Raw genomic sequence first — 27917 nt, 5'->3', positions numbered from 1 at the left:
AACCTCTTTTTATTCCTAAAACAAAACATACAAAAAAACCCCAAAACTCTCCCCTCTGCCCCCCCAAAAAAACGACTAAAAAAAAACAACGCTCAGAACAGAAGGTTGTAGCAATTTATCCATTATGTGAGCAGCAGGGTAATTCAATTAAAGAGCATGTACTAAACCAATTGTACCGTTGCTCCTTCTGGAGTAGAGGGCTGTATGTGTCAATGAACTTGCAATGAAAGAAGGGTCAATAGGTAAAAGATCAATTTCTTTTGTTTTTAAAATATTCACACTTGCAAAGCTGAAAAATGGACCAACTCAATCCTTTTTCTCAAAGCCTACTAACTTCTTTCTAGTACTGTTTAATTATGTCAAACTTTTAGTTTTATTTTTTAATGTGAGTTAGTGATCCTTAACAGCTTCAAAATTATAAACACTCCTCCTCCACATTATTGTTTTCTCTCTGTAGTTCCTAAGAACTCTAAATGAATGATCTCACAGTGGTTATATTCCTTTTATCTAGATGATACCAATGGAGTCATCTCACTTTTGCTATAAAATATTCAGAGCAAAAATGGAAACAAAATCACCAAGGAATACTGAAAAAAGAAAACGATATCTAAAAACATCATAAAAGCATAGCAAGTACAGCAAGTGGCACATATCTGCTTTTGCAAAGAATTAAACCTACCCAGAGAGATGGTTATACTTTAAAAAAAAAAAAAAAAAAAAAAAAAAAAAAAAACCACTGATTTCACCAATTTCAGAAAATTCCCATGCCACCTTTTATTTTAATGTCTAACAAATATCACTTAGTGATATTTAGTCTCATTTCTTCCTCTAAAGCTCTCTCTCCATTTGTTTCCCTCTCCTTCAGTCAAAACTTTTTGCTGCTTGACTGCAATACCTTCCCTTAAATCTTTTCTTCAGATGATTAAAAGTGAAATAATTTCAGAATTTCAAGTCATTTTCTTCATACGTCTTCACTTTTTACTATCCTCTGAACTCTCAAGCTGAAACCAGAAAGAACTGAGTAATTAAAAGGAGTTGTTTACACCTTTCACTTAAAACAATGATTTTCAAGGGAACTAAATCTCTTTAATTTCTTTGTACACATTTTTGTTTTGTTCCATTTGTATCCTGATTTATTTTTTGAACAGTATTAGCACAAGACATGTCAGACTAGCAATAAAATTTTTAAAGCATAACATTACTTAGCCTGATGATTTAAATAACAATTTACTTTTTGTACATTCTAAGATTTAAAAGCCTTATTAGTAATATATCGTTGATAAAAATTGAATTTCAAACTCCAGAAATGTTATGACTTTGATACAGCATTTACAAGTAAGTTCCTAGAGATGGAAAACGCAATTAACCTTAGCACACCTGATACCGTATTATCAGTAAAATACTGATAATATGTCAGTATTGTATCTAGCATATTTGTAAATTCAAATTGAAAGTACCAAAATGAAAAAAAAACATCCTCTGTAATTTGATTTTATGATAGTGACTGAGGTCAAACAGAAGTTAATATTTAAATATAAGTATATGAAAATTGGTTTTAAAAGTATGAACAAGATTTTAAGCAGTATTCCACGAAATAAAAATTCACACATGAAGCATTTTATCCAGTCAGTGCAGTCCCAGTAATGCAGTACTCATACCATCAGAGAAAGCATGTAAGTGGACCTGAACAGAAACTGATGATCTAATGTTTTAGTACAATGGAGTTTATCACTGTGAATGAAACTACATTAAAATCTGATTGAGCATTTATAAATTCAAAAGTATAAATTCAACTTGGTACTAGGATGATAAAGACTTCAACCACTGCAAAGATATAAAGCCATCGTCAGTGATTGCTAAAAGAAATGAAATTCTATCACAGTAGAGTATCACTTGAGACTGTCACTTCAAATGAGATCAATTGCGTGACAAATTCTCTCTTTTTTTTTAATTGAAAGTCCTATCTTTTCTACATTTGGCTGCTAGAACAGGCATGGAGTAATCACCAGTAAAGCAACTTACACAAAACTTTGTCAACAGGCCAAAAAAAAAAAGCACAAAAATAAAGCACAAATGGAACATGAAACACATTAATGGAGTAACAGAAATTTTAAATATTAGAATAGTAGTGTGCAATTTATTCTTCTGACTGCAGAACAATGTTTGACAGACTAATAACTCCATACTCACTATCACTCTATTCAAAGATTGATTCAAACTGAAGGTGTAGAACCATTAGGTTGGCCAGGAGGTGAACAGAACATGAATCTTACAAAAGGCAAAGAAGAGAGTTTGCTTAGCCAGGAAAATCAAAGGCTGATAGGGAATATGATGTTGTATAAATATACAAAAGATGGCTAAAAAACCCAACAGGAATAAAGAAGAGCTACAGAAGCTGCAGAAAATGGATGCACGTTAGCAAATATGTACTTTAAAAATGACTACATTAGCATTTGAAATAAAGGAATTTTCTGAGAATATGCAAAGTTCAGATAGTAAAGAAATGTATTTTTTAGAGTAGATGGATACGTTTATGAAAACATGTTTGCCTGTAATATCAGGTAACGTGACCTTGACAACAGAAAAGTTCCCTGCTGGACCTTAGCCTATGTTACTAACGTGTCAGAAGACCACCAACAAAATGTGGATGTACCACGTGTATTTGCAAAACTTGGAGCTCAGCTCATAACACTTGTACCTCCATACTTTTTGTAAATCATATACACTTTGCAGAAAAAGAAAAGTTCAAAATATGTTAATGAAAAGACTAATAATGGAATCAAATCTTGGCTAGAATAATGGCTAGTATGCATAAAACCCAAGCACTGAAAAATTACTGTATGCATCCCTTCTACACTTCTACACTATACTTTGTGACATTGTTAGGACCATAATAACTAACATAGAAGGTGAACATATCATTTAAATGTGAGAAGAGACAAAATAAGACCAGATAAAACAGAGGACTGTAAAAAGAGTAGGGTGATTTATATCTAAGTTTTCAAGTAGCCCTTATTTGTATGGGTTCTAAATAAAATTTAAAGGGAGTGGATGAAAAGAGATAAGTATCTGTCTTTAAAATGAAACAAAGATAAGATCCAAGCACATCAGATTAGTGCAATTTTTCCAGCTCTTCAGGATGCCTCTTCTAGTTAGAATGGAGAAGTGAGTTGATTACTTTGCAAATAATACAGCCGCAATTGATTTTTTACCATCACTAGAGTTACCATAGATGAACATAGCTTTGAAAAGGATTTTCAAAACAAATGAAGTTCTGCAGTTCATGCCCATAGAATATAAATGAAATGGTATTAGTTTAGTTTTAAAAAAAAAAAAAAAAAAAAAAAAAAAGGTGTAATCATTCTACAGAAAAAAAGCATTACTAGCTTATAGTAGTTAATACAGGTAGGATATGAATTAAATAATTTTTCCCCCTTTCTAACTCCTAAAGAGAAAGCAAGAGCTAAGGAAAAAATCTATTTGTACTGATGCGCATCGGACTTAACCACAAAAGCGCTGTTCCTTAGGGCAGAAAGCACATCTGTTACATTCACGCTTTAAAGAATGCCACTGAATACTTTCACTTTGTCATGGATGCAGCAATACAGTTTCACCGTGCTCCTATTAGAAAGTGCAGCAAGAGTATATCCTCCATGAGAAAGCAGAACTGAAAAGTTCAATTTGAACCATTTTAATACACACCTTACAAACACTTCTTCCGTTCCATTGACATGTCATCACTAACTGCAAAGTGCAACAGTAACAAGAAAAAAATTTAATGTTTTGACTTTCCTATTCCGGTTTAAGTGCTGCTTTACATTACTCCCCCTTTTTTATCTTGCTTCTACAGAAGAAATGCAGTTCATCCTTGTTCTTTTCAATCCCTACTTTGTAAACGCCAGCAATCTTAAACTTTTCAATCCAGAAATGTACATTTACATGATTATATAAAACAACAACAACAAAAAGCCATAGGGAGAAGAACCAATTGTTTAATACTATGGAGGAAAGATAAGAGTTGAAGAGAAAAAATAAACTGAAATGGCACTTCATATAAGCTCTGTACAGTGCTTGTGGCCTGCAACCAAAAAATCCCTCCATGGTAAAAGTTGCAAGATTCTGTGGCCTGCTTCGGAGTGAATCATGTGGTCATATCACATATTGTCCAAAAATGAAGAACTAAGATCACAAAAGATATAATTTAAGTTTCTCACAGAAAATATCATTCACATGTTTTATTTAATGATTAGACTTAGTGCCTACTAATTCTACTAAAGCTATACCTGCTCCCTTTAAAGGAGACTATCCAGATGGCATCTAAATAAGGGCTTTTCTCTCCAAGAAGATGGATTTAAATATGGAGCTCAAGTGACCAAGCAGTTGGATAAATACCAAAATAACCCATCTTGCACTAATACTGGATGTCTTATTAATTCAAATAATAATCTCAAGATCTATGGCCATTTTCATTATTTTGAAATTTTGGGGGGAGTATCAAGCCGAATTGCGCTCCTGAGTTTGATCTTAATGTATTCTGCAAATTCACTGAGCTCACACAGTAATAAGTCATTAACTTCAAATGTGTCAAGGAGATGCCAAAGAAGGAAAACTATTGCTGTCTCCAGCTAACAGGTAGGTTGTAGAGCCAGACTCTTTTCAAAGATGCAAAGGAAGAGAATTAGATACAGTGGACAAACTGCATTATGAGAAATTCTGAATAGAATGAAAAGATGATGTCAGCTGTCAAGGATCTGGACAATCTGATCTAATTTTGAAGTTGATCCTGCCCTGAGCAGGTAGTTGGACCAGAGACCTTTGGAGATTCTCCCAACATCAAGTATTCTGTTTCTCAAGACTCCAAAATTCCGTACCCACTGCAAGTAAATTCTGTGCTCTATGATGAAGATGCTTAATATCAAACATTTCAGTTGAAGTTTATTAATGTGAAAACTTTATCAGTGTAAATTAAGCATTTCTGTATACTATGTATGCAGCAGACAATTTTTCAGACACTACTGCTGGGATATAAAGAAAAATAAAATTACCTTAAATGAAAACAATTCAAAGTTTGCAAAAAATGGTATTACAAGACAAAGCAGTAATGATGATTCTATATACATACAAACAGCTTTTATCTCACTCATTTGAGAATATCTGACAGCTTGAATGGTTTTCAGTACATGGACTGCTAGTTAATATGGCAATTTTAACAAGACTGCAATCTGTAACAATGTCAGTCTTGAGTACTTTTCTTGTCACAGTGAAGAATAATAATAAAACAAAAAGCTAAGAAAGTAAAATGAGACCATCATGAAACAAAAATGGAAAAAAAAGAAAAGGAAGGGAAGTCAATCAGAGGAAAAGAAAGTCAGAACATTCACATTCCCCAGTTTTATGTCAGGTCGTCAGGGGATAATAGAATGAAACACTGGAGGAAATGTGAAGTGCAAGCAGGATAAAAAAAATAGCGTGGGAACAGAACAGTAAAATTTATAGAGCATTTTAATCCAAAAATACATTTTATTAACTATAGAACATATGTGTTCAAAACAAGTACTTTGTACTAAGTACTTCCTACACATCTTCAGAGGCAACCCCTACTCCACAGTTCATACCCACGCGGACCATTTCCTGACTCATTCCCAACAACATGCATGCCAACACAAAAATAGCAGAGCTTCTACTCCTTCTGGATATTTTTCCTGTTTATATATCCAAATGTTTTATTAATCCTTCTGGCAACAGCAACACTTTGAGAAACTAGAGTAGCATGATTTCAATACGACACGAATTCTATTAAATAATGTGAAATGTAATTGCAAATAGAGATTCACATTTCTACAAACATGTTTCTAATGCAAAGCACTGTGAAACTCTTGTATCTTCGTTTTTTACCATTAGTTAAAGCTTTTGTTGGTTATCGGAAAGAAAACAGCATTATCATTATGAAGTTTCACTATGATATACTGAGGGAAGGGAGAGAAGATCATAGGTCACTTTAACTGTGCCATCCCCACAACAGAATAGGTGGAAGGCAAAAGTAATAAAAAACTGTCTTTGGAACTGCAAATGTGGAATCAAAAAATGAAGCTCATTCATAATGACACTATTCTGTACTCAGTAACACAGAGAAACAGTCAGGATAATGGTAGATGATTAAATTTCAAAAGCCATGATGAAAGGTCTACAGTAATCCTGACGGTATAGATGAAAATATGATGGGAAAAGGCTAGAGTGGAGTCACAAGAAGAAAGAGAAGGAAAGAAGGTGTTTGGTTCCTCCAGCATCATGGTTGGCCCATGCAGGAGCTGCTAAAGAGCATTGTTTTTGTGCCCCTCAAGAACATCGTTACCTCTGCATCTGAAACAGATGTAATCATGCTTGGAAAACCATATCCAGTTCTAACATCCCTAATTCCCAAGGAATACTGAAAATGAAGAGAAAAGCCACAAGAATAAGACTGGAGAAAGACTAAAGAAAAGGCGATGGAGTACATGACAAATATTTACAACAGCACAAGCTCTTCTCTCTAGCATGAAACTATATTTCAATTTAGTGCATAAAAAGCCACACTTACAATGAAAAATATGTTTTTAAACAGTACAAAGATTAACAGTCAGAACTATTTAGTAGGTATTGAGTACATATCCCCTTTCTAGGAACATCAATGACTGGATTCTTTTTTTTTCTAAATATATGGTCTAATTCAAACAGCAATTAATTTGGGAAAGCCTATGCTTTGGTTTATGTCTCATTTCAGATTATATGATCATAGCAGCCCCTTCTGGATTTATCATCTATGAGATAAAACACCAAGGTAGCAATGAAATCAAATGCTTACATGAAAAAGTAATGACAAGTAACTAATGTACTTACAGTCAGACTTTAAAAAAAAAAAAAAGAAAAAAAGAACAGATGACATGAAAGCTTTGCTCTCCCTTGTTTAATATAATTATCTGGCTATCTGTGTCTGACAGAGTTATCTGCATTGCCTCTCTGAAGGCAGAGAACAAGTTTATCTAATACAAACCAAGCTGGTTTTTTATTTGTTTCTCCAAAATATTGCTTCCTGATAACAAATAATTCAGGACAGATTATGAAAATGACACCATTAACATAAACTGAAAGTCCTTAAGACATTTTAAAATGAGAACTAATAAGAACAGATCATGAAAAATAAACAGAATCACAGATCTAACATTTTTTTGCAGAGTCTAAAGAAGTAGCATTCACACCATAATCTGTGAAAGAGCACAGAGCACAACCCTCCCCAGTATCTGCCTTTTGGTCTTCTCACTGTGGAAAACTTGGGATTCTGCCCAACATTGTGCTAATCTTTGAATGTTGCTCAGGAATGACATTTGTGGACTTGACTTTCTCACATGTTAGCACATTGGTTAGCTCATTTCAAACCATATAAACATTAGTTAGTGTCAAGACCAGGTTCATTGTATCACAAGACTGAGCAGATGTGGGGCTCCCAAAGAAGCCTACTTCATAAAAATCTTACACTGGAATTTTTCAGTTCGCTTTGGCCACTGAAATTTTATTTAGGAATATTGAAAAAATGCAATTCAGTCCAGTTTGGCACAAATTGAAACTTAAAAATATAAGATACAGAAATCTGTTCACACCTATGAAATCCTGGTTAGAGAGGGCAACTGAGGTTTCTAGAAACAACAGTCATGACAAATAGGATGCTAATCTTCTCACTGCCATTCTGATTCCCTATGGGCCAAACATTTACTTTGAAATTATTCTGTGTGAGAGCCATTGTGCTCGGCCTTTGTAGGCTTCTACAGTTCAAAAATGCATGGATAATTTTTTCAGGGAGAACCTTAAAGTGTTCTTTTCTCCTTAATATTTAAAAATATATATTTCTACATTCTGTCATAAGTTCCCTCGCAAAATCTCAAATTGATTTCTTCTCCTATAGCTACTCGAAAGCAAACAAGTAAAAGCTACTTTAAGCAATATTTGCTATTTCATTCTAAATGTTCTAACTATCATTTACTCAAATAGATAAGAGAAATTGAAATTACAGAAAAAAATCTCAATATCTACTTACTAAACATAACCGAGAGATGATTTTTACTACCAAATACCGTATCTATACATCTCTAATGTATTATACAGCTATCAGCAGATTGTGTCCTGGCCTATCTGGAAAAGAAAACCTGACACAATTGGCAAATCAGTTATAGGAGTTCTTATCTCTGACATTCAAATTACACACCATTTAAAACTATGCATCATTGAGGACTAATTATTTCTTAATTGGCTGTTTTGCTTCCCTTAAATCATGAGCTGAACTATTAACAGTATTTCTGCTTTCTGAGAAATAACAGTTACATCAAATATGTTTAATGGGTCAAAAGCTGCCCAGAGAGGCTATGGAATCTGCTTATCTGGAGACAGCCCAATCCCCGGATGCTTCCCTGTGCAACCTATGAAAAGGAACCTGCTTTAGCAGCAGGTTGGACTCAATGATCTCCAGGGGTCCCTTCCAACCCCTACGATTCTGTGCTTCTCTGACATCCTGGTGGCTCATATTATACCTGCTCTAGAGTGACTAGAAAAATAAATATATCAAGTAATTAAGTTAATATTTTACATGTATTGGAGTGGTCTAGAAGCTTGGTAGCAAACTTGTTCTGGTATACTCTAAAACAAACTGTAGCAGTTCTATCATTATTTGTTAAGAAATAAAGATTATTATCAGAAAACTCAAGTAATAATTCTGGATATTCTCAGGAGTCACAGGAAGCATTTTGGAAAATGCTATATTGTATTTGGGCATATTACATTTTTAGGAAATGTTATATCATCTTGTAATATATTCTCGATAACACTGGCCTTGAAACTACAAGAAAATAAATTATGGATATTATAGAGGAGCAATTTTCCAAGGCAAGAACCAGTAAGTTTATTGCACAATAAGAAAAAAATAATTGAAATTACCATAACAGTGCATAGTTGGTTCCCAATTTTTGTCCTTCAATGCAATAATTACACTTTTAAGTAATACCTCTGACAATGTAACCATGACACAAATTTTAGTAGTGGTCTCTAACGTTTAAAAAACAAAATGGAGTTTAGTTCTAGAATCGAATATTGAAAGTAAATCCCACTACTTCCCACACTGCCATCACACTGATTTCAATTTTAAAAGTATTTTGAATTCAGGAGTTGTTTGGAACTCTGGAGAACAAACTCTATTTACTTTGAGCTGAGAAACAATGAAAACATTTTTTAATATATTTTATTCTGATACAAGAAATAATCCTACACGAGATATAAAATTGAATTTCCAGGCTTTTTTCTATAAGACAAATGCGATGTTTCCAGTCTTTCATGCTCAGAAAGGTAATTAGATGAGCCACTTTGGCAGAATATTGAAATGCAAATGTACCATGAGTAGCTATGTGATCTGCTACTGAAAGCTATTTCTTTATTGCCGCATTCTTGTAACCCTAGTTCTGCATCATCCTTTTATGATAGACCTAAAACAATAATATCTCCTCATGGTGGAGTCCATGGTTTATTCATTCCTCTGTTTCATATAATAAGCATATATTCTGGAGAAATATTATGGGGGGAAACATCAATAGAACAATTTTAAAAAGTGGCTTTAAATAGGAGTTCAAAATAACAGTTTCCTATCACAGCATCCTCTAAAGGGTCTTTGCCATATCTTCAACTCAAAGTTCTGTTTGCCTACAAAGCATCACATCGGTTGCACTCAAATATGGCTGCAGCTTACACAAACCTATTAAGATCTAACAGAAGCGTATGAATTTTTCACTCTGCTTATTCCATTATGATATTGTCTAGGACTTTGTTTTTTCAAAGGTTAAACACTATCTTTCAAGTTCTTGTATAAATTTATAATTCATAAGTTTCATGTACTATTTCATATATATAATTTCCATATTTCAGTATGCATTTTCCTGATGCATATAACTTCTCTCAGTCTTAGTTTTGCTATGTAAAAAAACCACCCTGCTAAGACCAACGCTCTGTCCCTAATTTTCATAGCCAATAGCTATTAATTTAGTTTGAGTTCATCCCTAGAAAAAGAAGTTCAAAACCACATGAAGTATTCCAGAAGAGCTCTCCTTAGATACTAAAACAACTGCACTAGGAATTTGTATCTTTTTTAAAATCCATCAAAGCACAAATTCTTACAGTTGCACACACTTCTACTGCCCTGAGAACACACAGTTACTTTGTGAGTAAATCTTCCCACTGGTAAAGTCTGCTAACTTTTTCTAACCGGTCTTCCATTAGACTCTAAAAACATTATCTTAGGTCATCAATCAACATACTAAGCATCTGAATCCTCAAGACTAGTTTTTGAGAATTCCTATTGTATGGAATAAGTAGTTCCATGCATCCTGTTGTTGTAGCCTTTCCCCGCATCAATACGTTCCTACCACTCCTCAATCGTTACCCACTTCAACAGAACTTCAAGACCACCAACTAATTCTCTTAGTCCATCTCGATGCAAACAGTCAATACATAAAAACTGAGAAAATATTAAAATACAATAATATAATCTTTCAAAATATCTTCCAAGGCATTATACACTACTAAAACTGTCATGCAAAGAAGTTCTTATGTTCAGATAAATAACTATTGTCCAGTCCTAGTCTCCTGCTTTTTTCCCCCATTATTTCACATCACTTCTTTCACATTCTAGGACCAATATTATACGGTGCCTAATCTGAGCTCATTAAGCTGCTTGACTTTTACATACAATTCTTGGGAATTTTCATAGACAAGTGTTTATTATTACTATTATCTATCCTGATGTTACACAGGATTTTCTTACTGAACAATAAAACTATGCATGTATCCACATTATAGATCATACCTCAGCCATCTCCAGTCTTACCAGTCTGTATGACGTACAGGATGCCTTCTCTCCCTGTTCTCCCAAAGAATTTCACACACCTTGCAAGATCGCATCTAAGAGGTTGCTTGGGGGATTTCCTAGGTTTCTGTTCTCTGTACATTACCTTCAAACCCAATTTCAAGGGGGATTTTAAATTTATTGAAAGATAATATCTAAGTGATTCTGAAAACTAATGCATCCACTCCATCATCAACACCTGTTCAGTGTTTCAAGAATTATAGTGTCTCCACACACAGCTATACACAGTTTCTCAGCAGCCTCTATGAAAACCATTAATGCACTTAGAAATCGAATTGTTCACCATAAATCATGGAGATTGGATTTTTAGGTATGCAGTCACTGATGGAAGGACATTATGTACAAGCACTGCTCTATGCAGAAACGCACACATTTTCCAAAGATTACAGAACAAAACTTGCGAAGGTCCTAAACCACAAAAAACCCTTGATATTAATTTGTTAATTTAATAATTAGGATTGTGCTACTGTTGTAAATTCTGATGGCAATTCCTGACAGTTTTTATAGCTTTTACAACTCAGGAATGTTAAAAATTCAGAGCAAGCAACAAAACAAACGAAGTTAAAATAAAAGTGTGCTACACCTAGTAAATTTTATTACAAAGCTAGATAAGACTCTTGATTTACATTAAACTACTTCTTCAGATGGTACATTCAAGCTATTGAAAGGAAGAAGACAATCAATTCTGAAACAGGAGCCAGTAAGCTGGAAGAATATCAGTTTCCTCATTAAATTAAAAAGAAAAAATTGGAAATTTGCATATGAAGCCATTTAAATGATTTGTTGTGCTGCGTCCAAACGGAATGTAAATCATCATTCATTATATTATATTCTTGCATACAAACTTACACAGAGTGGTAAAGATAGTTTTCCACAGAAACAACTGCACAGAATATATTATGAGAACGCATAAGGGATGAAGTATTCCTTGATCAAAAATGAAGAATGAGGCTGTTTGGATTTTTTTTCTTTAAATACAAACCTAAGCCTAATCTTGGCAGGCAGTTCTTTCTCGTTGATGCTGAGCCCTACAGATTAAGCTGACCCTCCCAATTAAAACCCTGACACGTGTGAATCTTCCATTTACACATTACAGGAGGAAAGAAAATAACTATTTGAACAGTTATTATTACCTTCTGCTTTTTAAGGAGGATTTCGTTTTTCCCCCGAGTCTTAGTAACTGTGTGAATTATTCTTAGACACAGCTGAGCTAGTCAAGTTAATAACTGACAGCTGACACACTCTGATGGCACAGGTAGGAAGGACTGAGCAGCTGTAATTGTGATGGTATTCCCTGTGCCAAGGCAAAAAACTGTTTAAAACTGGCAGAAAATGCTGCTGATTAGGCACAAGGTGAGATCAGACTTACACAGCAGACACTTATAAAGAGGTAAGGGGGCATGAAAGCAGCTGATCTAAAAGCAGGAATGCTGCCCTTTGGGATGAATTTCATCAACCACATAGTCAGGACTGCATCTGAAGGGGATTTGCTTGCTTCACACGCTTGTTACTTTTCTGACTATGGGGACAAATAATGGAAAAGATGAAAAATATGTTACTAACTTCAGTGATGAAAATCTTTTGCCATAAAGTTAGTTTCCAGAGACTGAAGAACGTACTGTTATTATTGTTATTAATATTTGCATAGCTGTCAGAAGCCTAAGTTTTATGATTGTTGGCTACTTTGGGGGCTGCTGACCATTATTACAGCTGCTGGCTAAATCCTGAATTATTGCTTTTCAATAAATGCTACAGCCTTGAAATTCTATTACCAGCAGAGTTTGAATTACATCTACTCTCAAAATAAAATAAAAATGAGCAGAAGAAAGTGATGGGGTTTTGCCACGTACTCTATTTGCAAATCTAGCCAATTTAAGTTAACTGCATTTTCTGATGGAGTCCTATTTAAATGAGATATAAAACATCAGTACATATTAAGGGTCAGGACTATGAAAGATGTGTTACTCTTAGAATTCAGAATGTCAAACACAGAGATGATGAAACTGGATGAAAAATCATGTCCAATTACTTGGGTACTTGAAGTCTCTCATAACAAAGATACTTTATACAGACATCCTCTCAAAAGATTCATATAGTACTACTGTCCACAAAAGCATTTAACAGCTAAGATGATCATGGATGGAATCATAGAGTTGTTTGAATTGGCAGGGACCTTCAAAAGTCATCTAGTCCAACTCTCCAGCAATGAACAGGGACATCTACGCTAAATGCATACAGCTTATGTCTCTATTCAATCATGGCTGGCAAGTAATTCATGAGTACACAGGGCTGAAGAGCTTGGATTCTTCGATCATCATAAGGCTCACCAGTGACATAAAAAAACACAACAGGTCACTGGGTAGCAAGCTGCTGCTGCTGCTGAGTTACCACAGATCAACATTTCTTCAGGAAGTTGATGCATGAATACAATCCTGCCTTTTCAAAGGCAGGAAATCACATTTCAAAAGAAGATATTTTGTGTTAGAGTCATCAGGTATTTGTTAAAGTCTAGAAAAAGAATCCAAATTTTCTGAACAGATAACAGGAATTATAAAAGTACCTGAGCAACTGTAGGCCATCTATCCATGTAAATAACCACCAGATGAGATTGCATGGTTTTTCTTTCTTGTATACGTGAAAACTGAGGTAATATAGGTGACTTAGACAGGGCTACTGGCCCTTCTGCTATAGAAACTGCACTGGTAAGAGCAGTTCCCAAAACCTTCCCACTGAAAGACAAGTAATCTTAACTCTGGTATCAACATAGCAGGCATAAAAGGAAGGTGGTGAAATGCATATGAACACATCTTGAAATATCAGTTAAAAGAGAAGTACAGTCACTATTTCTGTTTTCTTAGGAAGTCTTTATATAATCTATTCTTCACAAATCACAACCAATAATATAGATATAGATCACTGGTACTCAAAATGTATTTGAATAGAATTAGATGTGTTGAAGAAAGTATTTAGCACTTAACCAAAAGCATGTGCTAAGTCCCATTTTGCTATCTTACTTATTTGTACGAATACAATACCTCTCATGGAAGTTATAGTAATTATTTCTTTGGCTCTAACAGGATTAAATGAAACCTTTAGTGGTGAGTTGATATAAAATATCATTATGCTTTCAGCCAAAGTGATCTGACCAATGCAGTGTAACACATACAGATCATACATGTGACACAGCACATATAGTTAAGTGTCTAGAGCACTTATGCATAGGCCAGCTTTCTGTGACACCCAAAGCCCCTGTGACTTGAAACTAGCTGTATAATCACCACAGAAAAGCAAAGGTGGCTCATTCAGGAACATTAAATTGGCTAGAAAAGCTTCAGAGATCACTTAGAAAAAAATCCTTACTTCTAAGTGAAATTTTAATCCATCAGGAGTATTTTTCCAGTGACTCTCCCAAAGAGTCCTGTTATCAGTATAGCAGCAACATCATTTTTGTAAGGATTATCATCTTCTAAATGGATGCACTCTAATATAGTAATAGACTGATTTCAGCCACCTTTGGACAATGTGGAAGTGAAATCTGGTATGCTAACAGATGTAGATAGTCCTGAATATTAGACCTATGAGCTCTTTTAGTATATTGGCTTTGGAATTTACAGTCTCTGGATTGGGACAAACCATGACCTCATTTTCTTAATCTTTAGTTTTGTGAAGATTTTAAAAATTTCTACTATCCATGAAATCATAAAGATATCACACAGACTTCAATGTGTTATCTGAAAAGCTCCCTACTCATTATCCCTGTATTTTATCTGTTGCAGATCTGCTGGTAACTACAAAATCAATATAGCTAATGTGAACTTCACATGCTTCCTTGTAGAATAACAAACCCCAGCATGAAAATATTGAGGAATAAATATTAATCCTGTCAATTTAGAAAGGCAAACACAGAGGACAACTTTATCATCCCAAAGCTTAGTTTCCATAACTGAACCTTAGCATTCATCTTCCTCAGCATAAAATTTGTGACTTGCACCAATTTGGAAATTTTTATGAGAAATTAGCAGGACAGGAAAGGAATGCGATAGCCAAATACCATCACCTCTGAGACAAGTGAACTTCCAATAGTCCTCACAATTAAAAAATAAATAAATAACAAAAACAAAATCTGTGCATCTAAGGCAGGTAAGGAAGTGAAAATAGAAGGCTGATTAAAAAAAAAAAAAAAAAAGGAATATAACTTGATTAGGCATTACCTTTATCAAGCATTAAAACACACTGCCGTTAAGATTCTATACTGCAGTGGAAACAGCACAGGAAGGAGATGCAATTTTCCAACATCTGACAACAGGCTGCACATCATAAGAAAACGCATCACCTTACTAATGTTTGTCTTACAGTGATGACAGAGGCATCTTTCAGTCTTCAAGGTGAAACTGGCATGTAATGCATTTACAATTTAATTGCTTCATGGGTTTGTTTAGGAAGGCTCTCTAGCAACTGAACTTGGTCTATCCTTGGGAAGTGGGATTGGTGGCTAGAAAAAAATACCTTGTTATGCATAAAAGTTATGCACAAATACATGTAAATAAGTTACATAACTTCATCCTTTGACAACGTGAAACTTATTTACAGCTTCCATTCATGGTTAAGAAAAGCCTAGCTATAGCCAAAAGCTGATCACCCACAAAAAGAGCTTGTTTGGCACATGCAACAGAGTATTTACAAATACAGCTACAATAACAGTAACTATAAAAACTATGAAACTTCCAGCAAAGAAACAACACATCACTGCACCGACTTGTTTGAGTCTGCCACTACACAGTACTTCAGTATCCCAGAAAATCCTCAACAAAATTCATTCAACTGAAGTCAAAGAAGAATACAAGTTCTACTCAAATGTGCCTAATGTTAAATCTGAACTTTGAGATATTACAGGACTGTGTAGACATTCGATTTTTAAGAAAGCCAAAAGCTAAGGTAATAATTAATAAAAAATTACACAAACATCTAAGTATATACATGCATAATCATCACATACATCACATGATGACTTACAAGTTTCTGTGCATACATATCTTGCATATCATCTTTTACATATACATCAAAATGAATAAGATATATTACAAATAGATGTATGTGCTCAATAATACTAACTTCAGATTTAAAACTGACAATCTGAAGTCTGATTCATTTTAGGAAAAGCAAAAACATCAAAATATAACTTTTACACACAGATAATACAGCATGCAAAAAATACTATTTGTACAGTTTCTGTACAAGTGAAACAAAGATGTCTACACCTTCATAAGTGCAAAACGGTTGTACTAACCTGTATTTTGATTGGCCAGGAAAAATTGCTGACATAGACGTAGAATGTGATGTTTGGGTTGCTCCGAAAGTTGAATTTTTCACAAGAAAAGCTATCTCTGTATTCCTTAATATTTGCCTTAGAAACAACAGGAATCTCTTCTCCAGATATTGTTCCAGCTAAAAAACAACAACATATATATAGATAGATAGATAGATAGATAGATAGATAGATATAGATATAGATAGATATAGATATATATAGATATATATACACACACACACATACACACACCCTTATGAAACTTATTAGTCACAATAAAAGGTGTAAAAGTAAACTGGCCAATGAAACTCAGATTCTTGAATTGCTTTTAGTTTCAGCCTCCTACAACTTTAATTACCCTTCATTACAATGTAATGGTACAACACATTTCACATATAGAATTTACTAAATCTCTTACTCTGCCTTCAAAAGATTATGAATGAATGAAAAAAAATGATGGAAGTTGCATGAAATTTAGGAAAGCAAGTTACCACCAGTAATTTACATTCAATTTCAATAAAAGCCTCATAGATTGCTGTTGGATTTGTTCTACATTAAAGTATTAGAATTTGCTAAGTGTAGTATATTAAACTATTTCGTAGTATATTAAACTATTTCATAAATACATTGATGAAGAAATTTATAAGTTAATGTAAGACAAATTCTGACCTCCCTTAAAAACATTTTTATTTTGTATTTTATTTCAGTACAATTTCATGTAAGCATCATGCTTCTCCTTGGATGTATTTTCCGAAAGTCAATACAACCAGTTCAGAGAAACTGCCTAAATAAAGCTTTTCTTCCTCCTTATTAAAACAAAGAAGAGTAATGGGGTTGAAAGTTGGAGAAAAATAGATAAGCAGCTCCTTTTATCAGCATACACAGAAGAACTTTATTGTTTGATATCAATGTTAAGGTTAATAATTAAATTTTTAGCTTGAATACTGAAACAAAGAAATTAAAATCTGTCTCTACAGTAGTTAAGGAAGCAATTTATCTTAATTAAAATCACAGCATTTCATAACACTGTCATTTAAAAAATTTAAATAGGCTACAAGCTTTTCCTACCAAAGTAATTTTAATTGAATAGGAGAGAAAGTTAACATATTAATGAAGCTTTGTTCAGATTGCAAATTATCATCTGAGGTTTAAATAATATAATTAATAATGGCATAATGATAATGGCAAAAGAACAGATTTTGTAAAGTTTTATTATCAAAATGAGCAACAAAAAGACAATCAGGTTAAAATAGCCTAAAGGATCATTAAATCATATGGGAAAAAGACATCATACCAAAATTCATCCTTACCAGTTGAACCAATAGACCATGTAATGTTGAGGTTGAAGTTGTTTGATGCATTAATTGATATATCCAAATTTTTATTTGACTGTATAAATAAAAAAAAAAAAAAAGGTTAACAAAATATATCAGAATGTATTGAATATAGCTTTGGTGTACAAAATTAAATATAGATTTCCGCTCCTCTTCCATTTTATAGTTTAAACAGAATTCTAATAAGCAGTCTTCAGAAGCAAAAGCAGTAGTCTCTTTTGCCTTAATATGGATGGGTCACAAGTAAGCATCAGCTATCTTTTCAGATTGTGATTCAAATTGTGAAATAATTATCTTTGCAAGAATAACTTAAAAAATACATGGCATAAAGATACGCCTCAGTTAGAATTCAGAAATTATCTTTTATATCTGTTAATAAACATTCTTTCACTGAAGAGTGTATTCCTTTAATTCAACTCAGGACAATGTTACAGCTTGTTATTCCTGGGAACAAGAAGATGGAACCAACTGATACATTTTTGGAATATTAGTTGATTTGAACTAGTTGATCCAGCATTTACAAAAAATTGTTACTGAATGCTCAGGAATATTATCAGTTTCCATAAAATTTTGATATACCTCTAGTGTCTTATAAGCACCTAACAGACCTTTCAATATGATCAACTACAACCGAAATCTTAATCACAAACAGCTAGTCATATTTTCTTACCTGTTCTGGATTTGCTATAAAGTTTATGGCGGTGTGATGACGATCATCTTCTTGTAACAAGCTGAAGGTAAATTGGTAATCAATCAAAAGGCTGTCTGTGGGCACAACAGAATGTAGAAAGAAAATAGAAACAAGTGTTCATACATTAAGAAAATATTATGTGATTACCTAAAAGCTTTACTGATCACTTTTATTTTAAAAATCATGAAGTTGGACGTATTCACATGCATTCCATTTTATAAATATTTGTGACTATACAATGTCTTGAAGCAATAAAAAAAAATATTAAGTGAAGCAATGACAAAAAATGACAAAAAATAACTAAATTAAGAAGTTGAGTTTATCACAAAGTCATCATCCCTTGATTATTCCAAAATACAATATCATGCTGCTTTAGTGCTACCAGTTCCCTAAGGTTACTCTGAAATAGTTATTCAAATATTATGTTCAGAATATTTCAAGCATTATAGTTTTCCAGTCATAAGTTTTACCGTGTTTGTGTAAAACAGTTTACATAGCTACATTACTGCATCACAGCTCAGAATTAGTAGGTTTAAAGTTTTGGGGAAAAAAAAGGTTACATCTACCATAAAATTACATAGTTTGAAGGTATGATACTATAGCAAATAACGTTGCTAATAATGAAGTGGCACAGTGGAATTCTGAATAGAAATCATTTAACATACCCATTCCAAATTGCCAGAATTCTAAGCTGTTTTCTAAATGGCAAGTGATATAAACTTTTCATACAAGAGAAGCAAGTAGTAGCACTGACTCAGATTTTATTACACTCCCAAATTACATTTGTTCTACAGATTTTTTCATTCAACCTATTAAAGTAACAGAGGCAAGAAATTGCCATGCTGTTTCTACCCATACAGTTTCCATCACTCAGTCCCAACAGTGCTCTTCTTATGGCCAACTAAAGCTGCCTTAAGTACAGAAGGGAGAAAGGAACACCCCCAGGTGACCCAAGTCATATTTAACCCTTCCTGAAAGGACAATAAAATGATTGCAGTGAGGCTGAAGACATCGATTTTGAGACAACTTATTGAGTTCCTGAAGTTGGAGGAAGTAGATTGAGTCTTAGTAGGATCATATATTTAGTAATGACTGAAAAGGAATTTCTAGAGGTAAATCAGACAGTATTTATCAGGGTGAGGCAGTTTTTTAGCAAGACAACCCCATCAAACAAGGATAACTGTGCTGCATCTTAGAGACAGCTGTGGAGAATCCCAGCACACACAGTTCAGGGCAATCAGATGGTCAAGAATCACAAGAGCCCTCAGAGACACAAATTGTGTTAGCAGTTTAATAATCCTTGTGCAGTCAGTCAGGATGCAGAGGTGGGTAGGGTGGATCTTAAATGATCTTTTACAGCAGCAAATATCTTCAGACCTAACAGAACTTTTGTAAATCTAATCACGATGGTCCTGCAGGAATCAAAAGATTCTGATTTTTTCTCTACCAATGGAAATGAAGGGAGCCTTATGAGTGTAAATATACACGTGTGTGTGTAAAAATACAGTCAGACCCAAGTGATCTTTGACACTAGAGACTAATGCATGATTACCATGCTCTATTTTGATCCATCTTTTGATGACATTATACTATCAAAACCACATTAGCAGAATTTTAAAAATAACTTCTTAAAAATAATGATAAACACAAAATCAGTAAATACAAAGAGAGTGACAGATTAAGACAAAAAAGGAAAAAGCTGTGTCAGCCTTCTGTTGGACTCAATAGTTTGCTCAATGCTGACGACCACCTTTTTTACAGTGACGTATAACCTGAAAAAATACACCCTTGTATCCCATGGGAAATCTGACTTAGAAGGAGAAAAAAAGCCAATTGATCACTGAAGTGTGAATACAGCCCACTGTATCATCCTAACAATTAAAGAAAATAGTAACTATTTACTTCACTGAGCAAAGAAAGGAAATAAGAAGAGTTGCATGAAAGGAATTACCATGACCATGGAAACTGAAAAGTCCACTTTATCCACGACCAGTCAACAAATTTCAATTATTTAAATAAGTTAATCTTATCATTAAACTTAGGTAAGGAGTTTTGATCAGGTATTTTCAGCTTATATAAGTGAAAGATGAATTATTATTAAATTTTAATTTATTGACACTATATAACTATGTAAATATAATTAAGAAAATCTCATTGACTTTACTAATACCAATGTACCATATCAAAATAGGAATATTACCACTACATCTATCATACAGAGGTAACAGAACAGCAAGAGATTGGAAGCAGAGACTGATCCCTATTAAAGGAATCAATGAGTCCTTTAATAATCATGAGTAGCAAGGCCAAAAAAAGGCCTTGATAAAATCTCTTGGATTGGCCAACTTGGAGACAGTTGCAAATGAAAGAGCTGATACTTAGCAACATTCCTTCACAGTATTCAGAGGATTACTAAAGAATTAAGTTTATTTTCCCTCACAGCCTGGAGAATGGTTTATTTTCACAGTGAGCCAAAACTTTGAGCAAAATTTGCCTGGATAGATTATATAAAACTAGATCTTATTAGAATATAAATTAGAAGAACTAATGTAAGAGGAAATTCAAAGTGAGAGTAGAAATTAAAAAGGGCTGTAAAGAAGTCACTCCTCTGTTGTATCTGGGTCCTATTCCACTTCCTCTCAGAGGTTTCCTTCTCCAGACAGTATCAGGCAGCTTTACTTCATGCTGCCAAACCCCATCCTGAATGTAATACCTAATACATAATCTGTGCTTACATGCTGTAAATACCCATAAACAGACTAAGCAGTTACACAGTGCATCATACTGTATCTCCCAGTTCATAAGGCCTAGACAGCTTAATATGTAAATACAAAATTTTAAGTAAAATTTAATTGCATGATATGATCCATTCTGAACAGTAAAATGTATAAATAGCTAAATTGTTATTCTAGTGTTCATTTAATGCATGCTTTTGAAATATAGCTATGTATGATTACAATCAGGAATTCAGAAATGCCTGAGACTTTACTGCTTGTATTTTTGTTTCTACTGTAAACTTTGATCAAGTCAACCATAAGCATTATTACCCTTTGGATAAATCCAAGACATACCCTAAGTGCTTCTGTTTATAAAAACAGGTGCAGAACAGATTGTTTAAATCAGGAAATAAATCTGTATCACAGATATAGAGAAATTTAGTATTCTGTATTTATATGTAGGATAGGATGAAAAAAACAAGAGCTCATAGACACCAAATACCAAACATAATAATCAAACTACCATAGAAGCAACAGCTGACAAAAGCAATCATTCCCAACTACCTCATCTATACAGACAAGAAAACTTGCAAAACTTTTAAAATCTGATGAGCTCTGAAAACAAAATAAACAAATTCAACCAACAAAACTTCTGTAAGAAGTGCTAGAAATAAAAATATTATCAATAACCATTATGTTTCAAAAGCCAGTATCATCTAAGAGTATTCTTTCAGTGAATTATAGAATGAAGTGCTTGGTTCTCTAGGATTACAATTTATATAATTTTTTTGTTGGTGGTGGTTGTTTTCCTTTTTTTTTTTCCTTTTTTTTCTTTTTTCTTTTTTTTTTACAATTGGTTTGTTTGGTCAACTGTTTCATTTTTTGTAAGAAAAAATAAGGCTGTGTGTGTGAACATTGTAATAGTTTCTCTTAAGATATCTTCCAGATATCATTTTACATTTGGTTTTACATTTGATGACTAAAAGATAAAAGCAAATGTTAAAAATTCTCAATTATGAATATCGCCTTTGCTGAAAAAGAATTTTCTTCAACCTAAATTAAATTCTCAACCTCAGATTTAATTCACAAAGTATTAGTTATTATTATAATGATATATATAATCATTATAATGATTCTCAAAATAGACCAGGTAGTTAACAATGTTGAGCACTGCATAGATTCTTCTCTTAACTATGGAAGAAATGTTAATGACATTATAGAATTATGGTTGTATTCTTTAATTTTTAAAAGACGAACTGAAAAAGAATTCACCTGAAACACACTGACAATTAAGTTACCTGTTCTTCTATGCATCCCCAATCTTTTGGAAATATTATGCACTTCCATTTTAGCTTTAGATTATTTCAGTAAAATTTTAACATCCACTACTTCAACATTCTTATGCCATCAATATCCTTTTTTTTTTTAATAAATACATTTTAAAAATTATGTTCAGAATTTCTCTGTGCCAATGAGCAAGAGAAAATCACTGAGGCACTATCACACGATAACAGCAGTACTCTCCCCTACTTTGGGCTGGTGCAAATGACTGTAAAACACCTAGCATGTTTGCTCTGCAGCCCAGACCTTCAACTCAAATCTGATAGAAGATACATGTGACTAAAGGGGCAAGCAGACAGAATTTAAGCATCCACGTGCCAGAGTGCAATCTGTAACCCCTCTGAACTTTAATGTCTAAACGTTCTTAGAAAAAGTTTCAGAGAAATTAGAAATCTCCTTCATAAACTCAACAAACCCACAACTCAAGTGTTAGTTCAGCACTGGCTGTACTTTGAATCTACAGTCTGGGTACACTAGAGCTGAAGGTCCCCAAGCAACCCACCCAGTGATGAAATCCTAAGCTCAGTTCCTGAAGAATTCAGCACAGACATGCATGGTGGTTGGCAGAGATCCCACCACATTGTGTGCTGCCTTCTTTTTGATAGTATAAAAACTAAGTCCTATTTTTGTCTAGTAGGATGTATGCCTCCACCAACTCAGTGCAGTCAAAGGAGAAGCTGTGGAAGGATTCAGGCCACCAGGGAAAAAGGATTCAGTTTGCACACAGATGGAAAGAGACAAGAGCAAGTCAAATGACACAGGCACTCAGTAGGCAGGGAGGAGTCCCACAGCCTAATTTCCGTCCCAAGCCATTCCTTCATTTTTTATTAAAAATTATTGAATAAAATAGAAAAAGAACATTGGGATATTAGACCACAATACAATCCCAACATCATCAACAGCCAGACATAACAAGAACTCATGGTTATTGAGCATTCTCATATCTCTATTTCAAAATTTTGCAAAACTCTTGATAGCTTTCACTGTCAAAAGAAATCATTAAAATCAATTCAAAATGTCAGTAATGAGTACATGTGAGAACACACCAATAATTAGGCAAAGAAAGCCATTTAATTAAATGAGAAAATAAATTTAAAAGCAATTATTTTATCCTACTATTACTGTTAATTTTCAAGAAACAGCTCTTTGTTTAATGAAATCCATGCCTTTCAATACAGTATGGAAGTTTTCTGTTCACACCCAATGGGGAGCAGACTTATTCTGACATTTAAGCTTTTAAATTAAAAGTAAACTGTGCTTTCGATAATACAAGAATATTCCCAAAAGAACAAAGGCTGGACGGAAACCTCAAGAGATTTGAAATTCTACTTCACTATTTCTGAGTGCCACTAAAACCCTCTAAGAATACACAGTTATGCTATTATTTTTAAAACATGGATATATGTAATATAACAGTGATAAAGTTATATACAAAAAGGTTTGTTAAAGAGGAATATTAGGACTGTAAAATGAATCACTACAATCAAGGTTGCCTGTGAATTATTTTTGGGTGAGTGCTCTGTTAATGGGCAGCTATTCAACACTTTGTTCTCTGCTCAGTACTTAGTGTTGGGCCCATGCCTCATTTACTGCATACCACACAAACCCTTTTCCCAAGACTGAATTAATTTCTAACATGGCTTTCTGCAGTATTCATCACTATCATTTTCTAAGTTCTTCAGAAAAGTTAATGAATTTGTTATAATATTACTATGAGATGAGCAGGCACTATTAGTCCATTATTACAGGACAGGAAATGAAACAAAGAGACCAAGGACTAAAACATCCATTAATCATGAGTAGCCAATCAAAAATACCTAGAGTATGACTTTTTCATATTTCAAAATAAGTAACAATACGTATGATCATTTTTATTTTGTAGATCCTTCCATCATTCACTATCATTCTTTCAACTTTTTCTAGAAAATAAGGAAGGAACATACATTCAGCTACATGATCACTTATGTGTACCCCACAAACAATTCCGTTCTGTTCATTCTGAAGGGAAAGATTATGGGGAAAGAGTATATAGACACGACATTAATAATTACATGATCCTGCCCTACTAAAGAAAAAAATAATTGTGCTAGAAACTAGTTCCTCCACTTTCCTGGCATCCAATGCTTACACAGCATATTTCACTTTCAAAGGGGTTTTTATTAAGCAACTTTGACCAGACAGAAGAAGATTCTAGCGGACTGTTTTTCTGTTGAGTTGCATCTCCCTTTTGCTTGTTCTTTCCAATAGAGCATCCCATTTTCCATCAGGAAGGAAAGAATGAACCTGAATTCCTAGCAAGGATAGGTATAGCTGGATATATTTATGGGACTCATGCTTTTGACTGGTTGCCTTTCTCCTACAGATTCTGTCACATCAGTTCTTAATATGTATATCTAAAATTGAACAAACTGGCAAAAACTTTTCATTACATGCAAACATTCAGAGAATGATGTTCAGTATTTTAGCCCCAAAAATTAATGTTCAGAGTAGTTCTTAGCCAGAAGTACCGCAGTACATGTCAAAGAGCCCTGCACTGTGCTACCAGACCTGCGTATAACATTGCTTAGTTCCTTCCAGAGCAGCTGATTCATTCCATTGACTGTTCGTTAACAGTCACCCACTGCCTCACTTCAGTTATATTAACGTTAGTACCCAAAAATTGTTTGTCTACACTGACAGGAAAAGTAATGTTTTATAAATGTTGTGGATCACATGATCTTCACCTGATCAATGACTAAAGGTTTTTTTTCAATACTTCTTCTTTCTTTTACTGCAAGGTACAGGTCATAGAAATACGAGACACCTCTTCATTCACTGAATAAAAGTCTGGCCTTACACACAGCTGTGTACATATTAACAAAAACTTTTAAGATCACAGATAAGATACCAAATTTCAACCATTTACTGCTACCAATAACATTATTTAAATATTTTCTTCACAGTAAAAGGGAAAACAAAGAGAATTACATGCCTGAATTGGTACATTTTCATGATAATTCTGCATGACCAAATATACTAATTCTGTGAACAGACACACCATAAAATAGCATTGTTTTATTTTTATTTCTTGAAATCACTTTTGAAGCTAGAGTAGGAACCCCACTCATGACTGCTACATAGACCCATCAGTCACTCTACCTACATTCTTCTATTTAGGGAACTCTCTATTCATGAGGATTCTAAAAGTTAAACTTCAACCTTTTCAGCGTACAATTTGCCCCTCTTTTGCTCTATGCAGTTTTTCTCTATTTTCAGTGAGTTTGTTGAGAACAGCCCTATTCATATTCAACTTTGTCAGCAGAAGTGTTGCTTTTGAAATCAAGTTTCATTATCAAATGCTATAAATCAAATTCATTTGTGACCAAAATAAGTTCTGCTTGTATTACAAAGTTAGGGGACTACTACCAGAGCTATTTTCAGTCAGGATAATTATTTTGAACTTTCAGAGCAGCTGTTTAATTCATTCTATCATCTGCTGCTGTCATCCATTGCCTCATTTTTGTTGTGATATTAAAATATGTTGGTACCCAACATTACTTGTCCATTGTGACAAAACAAAAAGTCATTTATTGTAAAGACTTTACTATCAACCAGCAAAATTTGCATTTTTGATAAATGTAGTAAGAATGGAATGAGTTTTAAAAGATGCCAGCAATTATTAATTAAATGCATCTTTCCATGTAGAGAAAGCATGTGAGAATGAATTTCGCAGAAGTTCAAAGCTACAATAAAATAAATATATAGTGACAACAAATTAGCGTTTCTTTTAATGTACTTTAAAAAGATAAACTAGGCTAAAAGGACTACAAAAAGACATAGGGACTGCAGTCATAATCAACAAACTGAGTAACTAAATTTTATTTAAAGAGAAATTCTCGCTTGCAAACTGTTACCTTCTACTTGGAAATGTATTATAAGTTATCAGGCTCTTGTCCATCACTGATGAAAAATGCATAGCTATTGGTGCTAACTATCTTGAAAAATACATTTATAGCTGAGAATCTGCTGTTAGAATTTGCTATTGTACTCTTTGAATCTGTTGTAGTTTCCACGGAAATAAATAAGAGGCATTTCTTTTGGAGCAACCTGCATAGTTGGACATTTATCATTGTTTTTTTCCCAGCTCTTCAATAATTCAATACAGACATCAGCAATTAAACGGCGACCTCAGAGCAATCAAGTATTACAAGGAAACAGAACATACCCTTCAAAAACTGGCTACAAATATACACAGAAAGTATTCCTTTAATATTTCAGTGTTTTCAACATTCTTTTTTCCTTTTCCTAATCATTTAGCTGACATTTGCTTATGAAACCTTAAATCTACAGTCCCAAATGTCAGAACTTAGTCCATACTGCTCAGCTCCACATGAGTTGTATAAAACACACAATGTACACTGAAGTTGAGATGTTTCAACTTTGCTGATATTCTTTGTTGTTTCTTAAACAATTTTAACATGTTAGTTCTGAGGATTAAAATCCCTTACAGCAAATGAAACCTGAACGTTTTCAGGAAAGCTTCAGTTAACGCTGAATAGAAATACATGTTGTATACCCCACTGTGCAGCCTCCTGTATTATAGTATCATGAACTGCAACAGGTACTTGCATTGTAAAAAATGATATGCTAAAGCACTTTCTCACAACGAGCAGTAGAATATTTTTGCATTAGAACTTCTAAGATAGGTAAAATATGAATCTTCTCATTTAAAATCAGGTATATTTCAAGAAAAAATCTGCTGAATTAAATAATAAAGTTTTCACTGCTTTTGGCTCATTGATGAAATATTACAATTTCAATTCATTTACAAATATTGCCTACTCTAGCCTATGGAGCCTTTAAAACAGAGAGACAGTACAGACTGGTAAGAAAAAAATAAACCCAGATTATTTTCCCCACTCCCTGCACGTTTAGCTGGTAGAGCTGGCGGTTAAGCATGTAAAATAATAAACTGCTTAAGCTAACCAAATGGAAATAACACAGGGAGGAAAAATAGAGCCTTGAACTGCTGATTTTTCTCAGTCACCCACTCCTTGGTGGAGATTTATTCTTTGATTCAGAGAGGGAACCTTGGCCACTGTGGCAGGGCTCAATACCTCCTTTAATAATCTCCTTTCCAAAATACCTTGCAATATTCAATTTCCACCCCAAACAGCTGTCAGACATTAAAAGTAATATTCATTGCACTGTATTTTTCTCTGAAACAGGAACCGGCTACAGCTGTGTTTTTATTAACTCATGACCTTCTTGGCCACACAAGAAAGTACTGCTAACCTAAGTGCACAAACAGAATAAACTGCTTTTTCATTTACTGCTTTGTCTAGCAGTGACTAGCATAACACAGAGCTATTTCCACTTTGTGATAGATGTCAGACATGAGCTCTTTAACACAACTTATCTAGGAACTGGAATATCATGCAAAATAACAACAAAATGTAGACAACAGTGTGACTGCCTGTTTGCTTTCCTTATTGAAAAGGCACTGACAGTGAACGTCTTCTACATCTGAACTTCAAAGATCTAGCATCATGGTAAGTAATCCATTACAGTGAACACAAGGAAAGCGATCTATCTGCGTGATGTAGTTTTG

General features: G+C 33.8%; 1 protein-coding gene across 1 annotated transcript in view; it reads right to left on the bottom strand.

The window, feature by feature from the left end:
• Positions 1 to 27917, bottom strand: part of ATRNL1 (attractin like 1) — a gene marked incomplete at both ends in the record, with an annotated part of 422440 nt that overhangs the window by 233966 nt on the left and 160557 nt on the right. Inside the window, 3 exons of the mRNA XM_079535698.1 lie at positions 16224 to 16381; positions 17555 to 17633; positions 18249 to 18343. Of these exons, the coding sequence (XP_079391824.1) occupies positions 16224 to 16381; positions 17555 to 17633; positions 18249 to 18343 (332 nt within the window). The remainder of the gene's footprint in view (positions 1 to 16223; positions 16382 to 17554; positions 17634 to 18248; positions 18344 to 27917) is intronic.

The sequence above is a fragment of the Tetrao urogallus genome (genome assembly GCF_951394365.1).
Source record: "Tetrao urogallus genome assembly, chromosome: 5".
Classification (NCBI taxonomy): domain Eukaryota; kingdom Metazoa; phylum Chordata; class Aves; order Galliformes; family Phasianidae; genus Tetrao; species Tetrao urogallus.
The sequence above is the reverse complement of the archived record's forward strand: the minus strand, read 5'-3'. Positions and strand labels throughout refer to the sequence as shown.